The following is a 13,786-nucleotide window of genomic DNA, read 5'->3' as shown; positions in this document are numbered from 1 at the left end:
GAGAGAATCTGAAGCCTACTCCGTGCTGAGGCCTTATGGGGCTCCATCTCACAGCCAGGGGATTATGATCTGAGCGGAAACCAAGAGCCCAATGCTCAACCGACTAAGCCACGTAAGTGCCTGTAGATGCCTACAGATTTTAGCAAAGGATCCCAGCACAACCTGGTTGCAATGAAAGGGATGCAGGAAAATCCATTTTTCAAGTGCCTGGTTATTTGCCACCTATGTACCTTGAGGAAGTGACGCTAGGAAATATGTGGGAAAGTTTTCTGCATTTCTGATTTCGTCCCCAACTTTAATATAAAGCTTCATTTAAAAATGTGGGAGACATTTTTAGATCATTCTCAAAATGGACCATGCCCCAAACATACTCATGCATTCCAAATCTGCCATAGTCCTGGACTCCGGGGATTCTTATGGTCTGTGCTATTCAGATCCCCTCTTACTCCAGAGAAACACAAGTTATTAGGGGTCAGACCTGTGCTGTGCAGGACCACAGCCGCTGGTCATGTGTGGCTCCTGAGCGCTTAAAATGAGGCCAGCCCAAGTGGAGATTACCTGCACATGCGAAATGCAAAATTCGTTTCAAAGACTATCTTACACAGAGAAAGGATCGTAAAATACTATATGAATAATTTGTCATATGAATGCAGGTTGAAATGATCACCTCTTGGCTCTGTTGGGTTAAATATGATGAAATTAATTTCACCTGTTTTTCTTTGCCTTTAAAAAATGTGGCTACTAGAAATTTTAAAAGGACCTATGTGGCTTGCACTATGTCTCCATCAGACAGTGTGGGGTAGAGGTCTGGATAGGTCCAGATGGACCACTGCATATGGAAAGGAGGCTGGCACTCGGCCTCTTGGTACTAGATTTGGAGAAAAAGCTTCCTGAGCCACTGGTTTTTCAGAAATCGGGACACACAGCTTGTGATATTGTGATTTATAATAAGAAATGCATATTTGGGCTTTGTCCCCAGTTCAGGCACAGAGCTTTTCTTCTTTATTTTTTTTAAAGATTTTATTTATTTATTTGACACAGAGAGAGAGACAGCCAGCGAGAGAGGGAACACAAACAGGGGGAGTGGGAGAGAAGAAGCAGGCTCCCAGCAAAGCAGGGAGCTCGATGCGGGTCTTGATCCCAGCACCCCGGAATCACACCCTGAGCCGAAGGCAGACGCCCAACAACTGAGCCACCCAAGCGCCCCCCCCTTTTTAAGAAAGATTTTATTTATTAGAGAGAGAGAGCATGAGCAGGGTGAAGGGCAGAGGGAGAAGCAGACTCCCCACTGAGCAGGGAGCCCAGTACAGGGCTGGATCCCAGGACCCCATCCCAGGACCCCAGCCCACGACCCCTGGGAACCAAGACCTGAGCCAAAGGCAGGCGCTTACCCAACTGAGCCACCCAGGGGGTACCGAGCCCTTAAAATCTTTGGCATTTCCCCATTTCCCGAGGGCAGAGTGATAAAGGTGTCTTCTGTTATGGTAATGAGGTGATTTGGGAAACTCACGGCGGGGGGCGGGGTGGGGGGGGGAACACTAGGGGCGGGGCTGGGGGAGGAGCCAATCATGTGATTCGAAGGTTGGCCCTTTCAGCCCCACCCCCTGATTTCACGAGAAGGGAGAGCTGCTGGAGAACAAATCCTTGGCCAAGGGTCAAAGATCTAATCAACCCTGGCTGTGTGAGGTGGCCTCCTGAAGCCGGGAGAGTCTGGGCTGCTGGGGCTGGTGAAGCTGGAGGTCTGGGGAGAGTGGCCACCCAGAGAGGGCATGGAGGTTCTGCGCGCTACCCCTGTACCTTGCCCCATACCTCACCTCCCTCAGGTGTTCCCAAGTGATACCTTCCCCTAATAAACCAGCAATCTAGTACTTGAAATGTTTCTCTGGCGTCCTGAGTTGCTCTAGCTAATTAATGCAACTCAAGGAGGTGGTGATAACCTAGGCTTTCCATGGCTTTTAAGGGGGGGGGGCAGGCTTGTGGGAGCGAGCCCTTAAACTGTGGGATCTGATAGTCTCTGGGTAGGTGGTGTTGGAATTGAGTTGAAAGGTAGGACACCCAGCTGGTGTCAGAGCACTGATTCTTGGTGTGGGGAACACCCTGCCCCCCCCCACATTGAAATTGGGTGCAGACCCTCCTACGGCTGCAACCAGATGAACCTGGCGTGTTCAGTAGTATATAATACCCTCTGTAACTCGTGTTTGTAGCCTGCCTGGAAGGGCCTGCAGTGAAGTTAGCACACACATGCCCGGGCAGTGGGAGACGAAGCCCCTAACCCCTGTGGGCTTCAGCCAAGCTGAACTGTCCCCCTCTCTCTGTGCCAGGTCTCAGTGTCCTGCTGGTTCTGTCGGGATCAGACGCCAAGAATTCTGGAGGTGAGTTTACTCATTACCAAATGCCAGGGAAAGGCAATTAGGATCAGCAATCTGCCTTGAGGGGAGGGAAGGGGCCCTTTTCAAGGGAGACAACAGAAATCTCTGCCTCCTTCTGCCTTTCCTTGCAGCTTCCAAGAACCGCTAACCCCTTCTCCATCGTCACTGGCACTTAGGCAGCTCTTGCTTTGCACCAGGCTCCATGCTAAGTCTACACACATCCTTTTCGGTCCCAACATTTCTCCAAAGAAGGTCTGGACAGTATCCTCATTTGACCAACAGCCCTCTAGGGAAGTCGCTGGCTCAAGGTGGTACAGCTGGTGGACGGTGGACCTGTGTCTTTCCCAGAGCCTGTGTCTAAGTCATGGCAGGAGATACTTTGATTTTTACCCCATGTCTTGGTTCGGGTTCCCCCACCTGAAGCACACCCTGAGAAAAGAACCTGAGAGCAAGTTCTTTATCCTGGAGGTGATCCTGGGAAGTACCAGCTGGGAGTGGGAAATTACCCAGAAAGGTGAGGAGCCATAAGGATCCATTGTCAATCAGATTACAAGCAGGGAGGTGGGGAGGACGTAGTAAGGAGCATGCCCCCCAGCATCCCGGCCTGATTCCCCTCCAAGGGCAAGGAAGCTGTTATCTTCTCGTTTACCTTCTTAAACTTGTGGTAAAATATACATAACATAAAATTCACCATTGTCATCATTTCTAAATGCACAGCTCAGGGGCATCAAGTACCTTCCCATTATTGTGTAAACATCACCACCATCCGCCTCCAGAATGTTTTTTTCCTCTTGCCAGACTGACATTCCCCCATGAAACAGCAATTCCCCATTTCCCCTCCCACCAGCCCCAGGATCTTCCAAGCACTTTCTGTCTTTAGGAATTTGACTCCTCCAGTGGCCTCCTCCAGTGGCATCAAACAGTAGTTGTCCTTTTGTGACTGCTTTATTTACATATCGTAATGTCTTCAGACACTATGGAAGCAGGTGTTGAAATTTCCTTCTTTCTTAAAGCTAATATTCCATTGTATGGGTGGACCACATTGTGTTTATTCATCTGTCAGTGGACACTTGGGGTGTTTCCACCTTTTGGCTACTATGAATAATGCTATTAGGAACATGGGTGTGCAACTATCTCTTCAAAATCCTGCTTTCAATTCTTTGGGCTATACACCTAAAAGTGGTATACGGTATTTCTAATAAAAAAATTGTTAAGACTTGCCAAACTGTTTTCCACAATCATTTTACATGCCTACCAGCAGTGCATAGGGTTACAGTTCCTCCACGTCTTGCCAATACTTGTTTTCTTTTTTTTTTCTGATGATAAAAAAGCCTTTTTTTTTTTTAACACGCTGACTCATGTCAGTCATTGATTGAGTGAATTGCTCCATGGCTAGCTAGCCCACCATGTGGTGAGCTCAGAGGACTCTGGTGGCCAGAGAAAACCCTCAGGGAAAGACACACAGGTGCTGACAGTTGGAAGTTCTACTGTTAAGTGGAAGCGGAGTTGGTGGCACAGGCTGGATGTGGGTGGGGCAGGCACGCAAGCATCTGTGTTCAGCAGGGGGAGGGGTGCATGGTGGAGGGGAACAGAGCTATTCCCAAAAGGATATTCTTCTGACTACAGCATCTGGGACATCGTGGGGGAATGAAGCATGAGAGACTATGGACTCTGAGAAACAAACTTGAGGACCTCAGAGGGGAGGGGGGTGGGGGAATGGGACAGACTGGTGATGGGTAGTAAGGAGGGCACGTATTGCATGGTGCACTGGGTGTTATACGCAGCTAATGAATCATCGAACTTTACATCGGAAACCAGGGATGTACTGTATGGTGAATAACATAATATAATAAAAATATTATTATGAAAAATAAAAAAAAATTTCTTGAATGAATGAGTAAATTAATGAAAGGATCTTGTGTTCTCTGCAGCTTTCTGTCCCATGTGCCCTGAAAATGCCAGCTGCTCCAACAGCACCCACTGTGCGTGTAAAGATGGATTTCAGTCTCCGTCTGGGAGCAGGTATATCGAGCCCCATGAGAAATGTGAAGGTAGGGACTCCTCCAGGACATCCTGAAACCTGGAATGGGGTGGGGGCATGTGTGGGGCACTAGTGAGGCAAAGACGTGGTCGTACTTCAAGATAGAACATGTCCGAGCTGTCTCAGTGCCCTTTGAGAAGTCCCTGTCCCTTGTGTCCCCCTCGTTCTTTCTGAAGCTGGTTTGATGTCTTTCTTTAGAGCAAGGTAGAGTTCCCAGGACCCTTGAAGTTTCAAGCATCAGTTTTTGTTGGTCTGTCTCAGAATCCCACAAGAGTGGGGACCATGTCTATTTGGTTCATTACTGTAAGCTGAGGACAGAGAACGTGTCACATAACAGAGGCCCAATAACAATGTGTTGTCCAAGAGAACAAATGAATAACTTACTATCTTGACACTCAGTATCTTCCATGATCTGGCCCCAACCCAGATCTTGACACTCAATATCTTCCATGATCTGAGTATTCCAACTCAGATTCCGGTGTCCCTTTTCACTACTCCTTTCTGCTCCAGCCAAAATCCTTGTCCATTTCCACAAATTCTAAAGATCCATTTGACTGCCAAAGAGAAAAACCACTCCTGAATATCTGATTGGTGGAGTTGTGTAGATTCGGAAGGCAAAGAGGACCATGGTGAACTACTGAGGATTTATTTTATTTTATCATGGCAAAATATAGATAACGTAAAATTGACCAGTTTAACCATTTTTTGTGTGCAGCCCAGTGGCATCCAGCACACTCACACTGTTGTGCAACCATCCCCGCCACCTATCTCCAGGACTTTTTTTATCTTAAAAAACTGAAACTCTGTCCCCACTAAACATTAACTCCCCATTCTCCCTCCCCCGGCCCCTGGCTTCCACCATCTACTCTCTCTCTCTCTGTTAATTTGACTCCTCTAGAGACCTCCTATAAGTGGAATCATACAACATTGGATGTATCTATTTTTAAAACTTTTTAAAAGAGCTTGGGGAATTCTCTGTTACCCCTTCACCCAATTCCCCTAAGGTTCACCAACAGCATGGCCATACTACAATGATGAAAACTAGGGAATTAATATTGGTATAAAGATGTTAAACAAGCAACACACTTTTTTTAAACAGTTTCATGAGTTTTTTTCCCCAATGTCCCCCTCCCTTTTTTTTTTTTCTCCTTCAAGAACCATTTCAGGGTCCCGTTTAGTTGCCATGCTCCTGAGTTGACAATCTGTGATGGACCCTTAGTCTTTTCTTGTTTTCTGTGACTTAGACATCTTTGATAGGACACCAGAGATACCCTTTTGCACTTTGCTTTTTTCACGGAACAGTATTTCCTATAAATTATTCCAAACCACGTAGAGATCTTCCCCACTCTTTTATATAGCTGTGTGGATGAACCATAGTTATTCAACCTTCTTCTGCAGAGGGACATTTTACTTGAATACTTAGGCTCTTTCCAGTATTTGTGGGAGATGTGTCTTTAGAGTAGACTCCTGGAGGTGAGGTGCCTTTGTTAAAAGGTAAATCCATATGTAGCTTGATTAGCTCTCCCAAATTTAATTCCAGAAATGTTGTACCAATTGACATTCCCACCAGCAATGCATGAAAGCACCAGTCTTCCCCACAGTCTTGCCTACAGAATACGTTGTCAGAACACATTGTCAGTCTACTAGGTGAGAAATGGTTTATCAGTAGATTTTTCATGATCTTCTCTAATTATGAACAATTTTTTTAAGTAATCTGTACACCCAACATGGGGCTTGAACTCAGGACCCTGAGATCAAGAGTTGCGTGTTCCCCTGACTAAGCCAGCCAGACATCCTTAATTATGAACAATTTTGAACATTTTATATTAGAGAATCATTTTTATATCTTCTTTCTGAATTGTCTGTTCATGTCTTTTCCCGATTTTCTTTTTGAGCATTTGTTTCTTTTTCTCCCAATTTTTAATTTTTTTATATGTTAGAGATTTTGGTCCCTTGTTAGTAGTATACATTGAGAATATTTTCTCTCTGTTTGTTAGTTGTCTTTAGACTTTGCTTGTATTTTTTTTTAGCCATGCAACTAATTAAAAAAAAATTTTATGTGGGCAAATTTATCAAGGTGCTTAAGTCATCATTGAAATGTTTTCCTTGGAGCGCTTGGATGGCTCATCAGCCTGACTTTTGATTTTGGCTCAGGTTGTGATCTTGGGGTCATGAGATCGAGCCCCACCCTGGGCTCTATGCTGGGGCATGGAGCCAGCTTGGGATTCTCTCTCTCCCTCTCCATTGGCCCCTACCCTTCCTGTGCTCTCTAAAAAATAAAAATAAAATGTTTTTCCCTACACTGAGTTCAAAGAATTCACCTCTGTTTAATTCAAGTACTTGTATGGCTCCATTTTTATATTTAGATCTCTGATCTATGTAGAGTTTATTCTTTTTTTTATTACGTTCAATTAGCCAACATATAGTACATCATTGGTTTTTGATGTAGTGTTCAACGATTCATTACTGTAGAGTTTATTCTTAAGAATTGTGTGAGATCTGGGTCTCATTTTATCTTATTAAAAAAATCCATCCTGAACCAGGATAAAGGCGAACCCCATTCTAGAGAAGGGAATTGTGCAGAAGTGTAATGTGCATTTGTTATACTGCTTGAGACTATTTGGTTCTGCTGCAGAAGAAAGAAAATCCAATGGGATATATGAAATGTATAAGATGTGTTAAAATAGGTAAGTCATTGGTGGGTAGAGCATGTGTGTGTTAAACATAGAATGGAATGGAGAGACCAACAGTAATATTCATGAAGCAATTAATATACACAAGGCACCTAGGTGCTAAATGCTCATGACAAATAAATGAGAGGCATTTAATGCCCAAGACACACAATATAAACAAAATATACACAAGCACTTCATATTTATGAGGTCTTAATTCAGTCACTCATTGGTGATAACCATTCTGGCCCATATAACCCTCTACCCAAAACACAGACCCATAGCCTGATATAACCCATAGACTAATAGGCAAATTGCAACTATTGGTTAAATGTACTCGTCCAACAGAGAGAATAAGTGTGAGTCATTGGCTCAGGGCAACTTCTGTCTGTGGGTTCCTTTGCTTGAACCTCACCTCTGGTCCACCAGAGAGATGTGGCAGATAGGTGTAGAACACATGAATATTGCACATGCCAGGACTTAGATGGTGGGAGCCTTTTGCCTCACTTGTACCATTTCCTAAGGGTATATGAACTTGCCCTATCTCTTTCCTTGCTACTTGCTATGTGTTTTAAATTGATTAAACAAACCATGTGATCCAAATACTGAAAGAACCATTTGTCCTAACTTCAGTGGTTTGACATACAACCATCATCATACTCTAAGGCTCCATATGTACTTGGGTCTAATTCTGGACTTTTAGTCTATTTCACTAGCCTCAATTCATATGCCAGCACTCATTTTATTGAGGCTTTGAAGTGCGTTTCAGTGTCTAATAAGATGAGTCCACGCTGCAGAGTTTTTCTGGCTATTCTTACATGATTGTATCCACCGTTTTACTCCTTAAAGTCTGGCTAGATGTTTTTCACTAGGATTGTATTGGGTTTATAAATTAACTGGAGGAGAACTATCACTATGATATTGAGTCATCTTATCCAAGAACAGATGCTTATGAATGATGGTGGGTACTCAAGACTCCCTGTGCAAGGGAAGATGGTCTAGTTTGATGAGAATAAAAAATGATGTTTTCTCTTGATTTGCAGATATTGATGAGTGTAAGACTGGGCTGGCGAAGTGCAAAAAGGAATCATACTGCAGAAATAAAATTGGAAGTTACTACTGCAGCTGTTTCTCAAATCGTTTCTTCAACTGGCTGGCTAGCTTCATTAAATCAGATCGTGAAGCGTGTTATGGTAAGGATTTCCAAATGCTCTCCACCATGAAAAAGGAGGTAGGGGGAGACTTTGAGAGCTTCATTGATTCCAGGAGAGGATAAGAGAGCAAAGATCTGTCTAGGCCCTTGTCCTGCATCCTACTATTGTCCCCGGTAATCTATTTCCCAGAAGGCACCACCCAAGCCCCCAGCACCAATCACTGTCTTTATGTGGCTGCCTTGCAAGAGTAGGCCTCCTGTCTGGGTTTCATTCCCGGGCTTCCAAAATGACATCTCAGATTTTCTGCTGGACTTCCCGACTTGTTTCTCCCTCTCTCACTTTAAATTCAGTTTCTACATCTATTTATCTGTCTATATACTAAACCCTATGAGTTCACACTGCTACCTCAGATTCCCATCCAACACCAGGGCTCCTTCTTACCTTCCTTCTGTCCTTATTTGTGGCTGCTTCTGTGACACTGAGAACCTGGCTCCCAAAGACCACAGCACGTTTACCTATTTGCTCACTCCTAGTATAATTCCATGTTTTGAGTTCAGTAGATTGGACTTAACTTCTGGCTCTACAACTTATCCGCTGACTTTTGGGTAATGACCCAGCTTCTATATGCCTCACCTGTAAGTGGGAATAATACTAGCATCTACCGTGTGAGTTACGTATTGCTGCATAACGAATTACCCTAATGGTAGTGGCTTAAAACAACAATATTGTCTCAGTCTCTGTAGGTCAGGAATCTAGGTGTAACTTCCCTGCATCCTCTGCTCCAGGGTTTCTCACAGCTTCAGTCAAAGTGTTGGGTGGGTCTGCTTCCAAGCTCGCTCACGTGGTTGCTGGCAGGACTCAGTTCTTTCAAAGCTACTGGACTGAAGGCCTCAGTTCCTCTCTGGTGGTTGGTGAGAGGCTGCCCTCAATTCTTAGATATGTCAGCCTCTCCAGCTTGCTCTGTTGTAGCGAGCACACGAGAATAGCCAGAAAAAGGGTGTGAAAAACATATAGAAGTTGTAGTCTTTTACAACCCAGTCTCAGCAGTGACATCCTATCACTTTTGTTGTGTTCTATTCATTAGCAGTGAGTCACTGGGTCCAGTCAGGGGGAGGAGGGTTCCAAGTGGCAGGGACACTGAGAGTCACTTCAGAAACCTACTTACCTCATGGACTGGGTGGAACAGAATCTCCCCAAATTCACATCGATCTGGAACCTGGGAATACGATCTTATTTGGAAAGAAAGTCTTTGCAGAGCTACTAAGATCAAGAGGAGGTCATACCAGATGAGGGTAGGCCCTCAATCCAATATGATTAGTGTCCTTTTAAGAAGAGGGGAGTTGGGTTTAGGGACACACACACACACACATACAGAGGGACATGCAAGGACTGACGAAGAGGCTGGGGTTCTGCTGCCACCAGCCAAGGGACACCAAAGATTGCCTACAACCACCAGAAGCTCAGAGAAGCAAAGAAGGATCTTCCTTAGAGCCTTCAGAGGGAGGGTAGCCCTGCCAATAACCTTGATTTTGGACTTTTAGCCTCCAGAACCATGAGAAAATAAATATCTATTGTTTCAAAGCAACCCAGTTTGTCGTAGTTTGCTATAGCAGCCTTAGGAATCTCATACACCTCACCTACCCATTTTGATTATTAAGCTGTGTAAAATATTCAGTGCAGTGCCAGGCACCTAGGAAGGCTCAATAAATATTAGCTATTAAGTTACATAACCCCGTTCTAGAATCTTCTGTGTTTCTTTACATGAGATAGTGTGTATTAAGGCACTTTTTATGTCATGTTGTGTAGACAACTGCAGGTATTATTACTGCTTTTGTATTATTATTATTTTTTAAAGATTTTATTTATTTGACAGAGAGACAGCGAGAGAGGAAACACAAGCAAGGGGGAGTATGAGAGGGAGAAGCAGGCTTCCCGCTGAGCAGGGAGCCCGATGCGGGGCTCGATCCCAGGACTCCGGGATCATGACCTGAGCCGAAGGCCAACGCTTAATGGCTGAGCCACCCAGGAGCCCCTGCTTCTGTATTATTAACCCAATTAACACCTATTCCTTCAGGAAGCCTCCTCTACACCTTCCATATTCTAGGGCTTCTCCTTGTGCTCCCAAGGTATCTTGTCCTATATATTAAGAACATGCTGGACCCTTGCAATCATTTAATCATTTATTTGTCATTATTTACCTAGTGGCTCTCCCAGCAGACTGAAAACTCCACAAGGGAATACCCTTTATTTCTTTGTCAACTTAGTTTCATAAGGTTTAGTATTGTTCCTGGCTTTTAGTAGGTGTGCAATAAATACTATTGACTGAATTATTGAACTGGAGGCCCCACCCTAATCCCCTTTTAAATTTTTACTGTAGAAGACATTTGGGACTTCTTGGAGGGGACTTGGGCAAGGATGGGAAGTATCAGGGAAAGACCCAACGCAAGAGTGATTGGAAAGGGCTATGGGCCAGCCATGTTACCTCCCACATTCCACTCAATGGCTACTTTTCTTTCCCAGAGGGTGCCGGTGAGGAGACACCATTCTCAGGGAACATTCAGGTGAGTGAAGTGAAGCCTAGGTCTGGGAGACAGCAGACCAGTCTTGCCATGTTATTCTCCTGCTCAAATAACTACCATGGCTCCCTCTGCCTTTTAGGACACACCAGCTCTCATGCAGGAATGATTTGTCCTTTCTCCCAGGGGACATCTGGCAATGTCTTGGGACATTTTTTGGTTGTCACAACTAGGGTGTCACTGGCATCTAGTGAGTAGAGACCGAGGATGCTGCTAAATATTTGATTATGCCCGAGGACAGCCTCCCACATTATCTGGTCTCAAATTTCAATTGACATTGAGAAAAGGTGGGAAAGGTCTTTAGTGCCTCAGCTGTTGTTCAAAGACCAGCACCAGAAATCTAGAGCTTCACTCCACCCGTCACCATTTCCCATCTCCTGTCCTCCTCTGTAAGGCACTCTTCATGGGTTCCAGACACCTCATCCTTTAGGCCCTCATAGTCCCATAAATACAATGGAGTGAATGATATGCCCTTCAGAGGGCTGTGTGTGGTCAATGAGAAGATACATATCAGGTTGAAAGTGCAGAGCCTACACCTTAATCAATGTTATTGCCTTCTGGGCTCACCCAATGACAGACAAGTATATTCCTGCTTTCTCAAATTTCAGGAAGAACCTACCTAATTAGCTTTATTTCTTTGAAAGGAAATTTTGAGAAACAATGGAAGCAAAGAACACATTGCAAAAATGGCTACCCAAATATTTCAAAAAATAGAAGTGATCATATGGACTGAGGATTTAGCTTCTCCAGGAAAGCATGAGAATTCTACACTTGGTATAGGTAAGAAACATAGAGCACTTTCCTTATGACCAAAACACTTTATGAGGATGATCTTTTGTCAGACCTTGTGTTTATACATTTATGTGACATGGAGAATTCATTCAAGGGGTTCTCCCCAAATGCAGAACTGCTCCCAGGTGACTTTCCTTGGAAAACTTTTAACTGTTTAGCTTCTCGTGCTCAAAAACTTAAGTTATCCCCTCACCAGGTACTCTAGTATACATTATTTAAAATTTTTTGATCTTTAAATATTATATGTAAAGGCTGAGCTTGCCCACCCTGGTTTCAGCTCCAGGAAGCATGGCCATCCCCTCTCTTCTCCTGGGTTGATGTGACCAATGGATACTGCTTAGACCATTTTGACCATCTCATCTCCATCAGCCAGAGATGTGGAAGGGAATGCCATCTGGTCTACCTTGCATGCAGAAAAGGAAATCACCAGTAGGGGGACTTTCAAAGAGGAAAGTTCTTCAACAGATTTCTTATACACGAGAAGTGAGCAAAGCAGGACTCACTTTCTTAATGTTTCCAGTCTATGAAATCAAGAGGTGCAATGAGACAAGTGAGAAGACTGTTCTGGAAGCTGGAAATAACACTATGGATATCGACTGTACTGATGCTTTCAAAGGAACCATAGAAGGTACTGTGTTTAAGATGGATTCTCCTGACCTCTAAATCCTAGGCACTGTTGTCTCATTTCTAGGTGATTCGGCCAACTTACAAAGCCTTCAAGGCAGGGGGGACTCTACATGGTGACCACTAGCCAGGCAATTTGGGGGACACAGTTAGTGGGTACTTTGTGACACGCTGAGGTTCAAACAGGGATCCCTTGGCATGCTTCCTTAAAAGGGACAGGCTGATTCATGCTCTGTTTCCATGTGATGGTCTGAAAAGGCAGCACTTGAAAGCAGCAGATGATTGTTGCCTTGAACACTCTTTCCCTTGAGAAGTGTTTTACGATCGCCCTATTTAAAATATCCCTAGCCTTCCTCTGTCCTATGAATTGGCAAGCTTTTTCTATGAAAGGACCAGATAGTAATTTTTTTCTCAAGTTCTTATTTAAATTCCAGTTAGTTAACATACAGTGTAATATTAGTTTCAGATATAGAATTTAGTGATTCATCACTTGCATAGAACACCCAATGCTCATCACAAGTGCCCTACTTAATACCTACCACTCATTTAACCCATCCCTCCACCCACCTCCCCTCCAGGAACCCTCAGTTTGTTCTTTATAGTTAAGAGTGTGTTTTATGGTTTGCCCCTCTGTTTTCTTTTTTTCCCTATGTTCATCTGTTTTGTTTCTTAAATTCCACATGGGAGTGAAATCATATGGTATTTGTCTCTCCCTGACAGACTTATTTCATTTAGCATAATACACTGTAGCTCCATCCATGTCATTGCATTCTCTTTTATGGCTAAGTAATATTCCATTATAGATAGATACATAGGTAGCTAAATAGATATGGATAGATATAGATGTAGATATAGATATAGATAGATAGAGATATAGATATAGATACAGATATACACACACGCCACATCTTACATCTTTATCCGTTCATCGGTTGGTGGACATTTGGGCTCTTTCCATAGTTTGGATAATGTTGATAAACATCGGGGTGTGTGTATACCTTCAAATCAGTATTTTTATATCCTTTGGGTAAATACATAGTAGTGTAATTGCTGGATCATAGGGAAGCTCTATTTTTAACTTTTTGAGGAACTGCCATACTGTTTTCCACAGTGACTGCACCAGTTTGCATTTCCACCAACAGTGTAAGAGGGTTCCCCTTTGTCCGCATCCTTGCCAAAATTTGTTGTTTCTTGTGTTATTAATTTTAGCCATTCTGACAGGTGTGAGGTGGTATCTCATCATCGTTTTGATTTGTATTTCCCTGATGATGAGTGATGTTGAACATCTTTTCATGTGTCTGTTAGTCATCTGTATGTCTTCTTTGGAAAAATGTCTATTTATGTCTTCTGCCCATTTTTCAACTGGATTATTTGTTTTCTGGATGTTGAGTTTTATAACTTCTTTATAAAACTAACCCTTTATCAGATATGTCATTTGCAAATATCTTCTCCCATTCCAAATGTTGCTTTTTAGTTTTGTTGATTGTTTCCTTCACTGTGAGGAAGCTTTTTATTTTGAAGAAGTCCCAATAGTTTATTTTTGCTTTTGTTTTCCTTG

General features: G+C 43.5%; 1 protein-coding gene across 14 annotated transcripts in view; it reads left to right on the top strand.

The window, feature by feature from the left end:
- LOC103681715 (putative adhesion G protein-coupled receptor E4P) overlaps nt 1–13,786 on the top strand; it is a 43,045-nt gene that overhangs the window by 8,800 nt on the left and 20,459 nt on the right. For 5 of the 14 annotated variants that reach the window (XM_040629461.1, XM_008711295.2, XM_040629459.1 and 2 more), the window contains 6 exons: nt 2,322–2,372; nt 4,301–4,420; nt 8,126–8,275; nt 10,757–10,797; nt 11,457–11,592; nt 12,125–12,232. In XM_040629461.1, the coding sequence (XP_040485395.1) occupies nt 4,312–4,420; nt 8,126–8,275; nt 10,757–10,797; nt 11,457–11,592; nt 12,125–12,232 (544 nt within the window). In that variant the 5' untranslated portion in view covers nt 2,322–2,372; nt 4,301–4,311. Of the gene's footprint in view, nt 1–1,552; nt 2,373–2,500; nt 2,884–4,300; nt 4,421–8,125; nt 8,276–10,756; nt 10,798–11,456; nt 11,593–12,124; nt 12,233–13,786 lie in introns of those variants that run through there. The other 9 variants (XM_040629455.1, XM_040629454.1, XM_040629457.1 and 6 more) reach the window with 4 other exon arrangements.

This window comes from Ursus maritimus, unplaced genomic scaffold, assembly GCF_017311325.1.
Source record: "Ursus maritimus isolate PB19 unplaced genomic scaffold, ASM1731132v1 scaffold_14, whole genome shotgun sequence".
Taxonomy (NCBI): Eukaryota; Metazoa; Chordata; class Mammalia; order Carnivora; family Ursidae; genus Ursus; species Ursus maritimus.
This window is presented reverse-complemented; position numbering and strand designations above follow the sequence as displayed.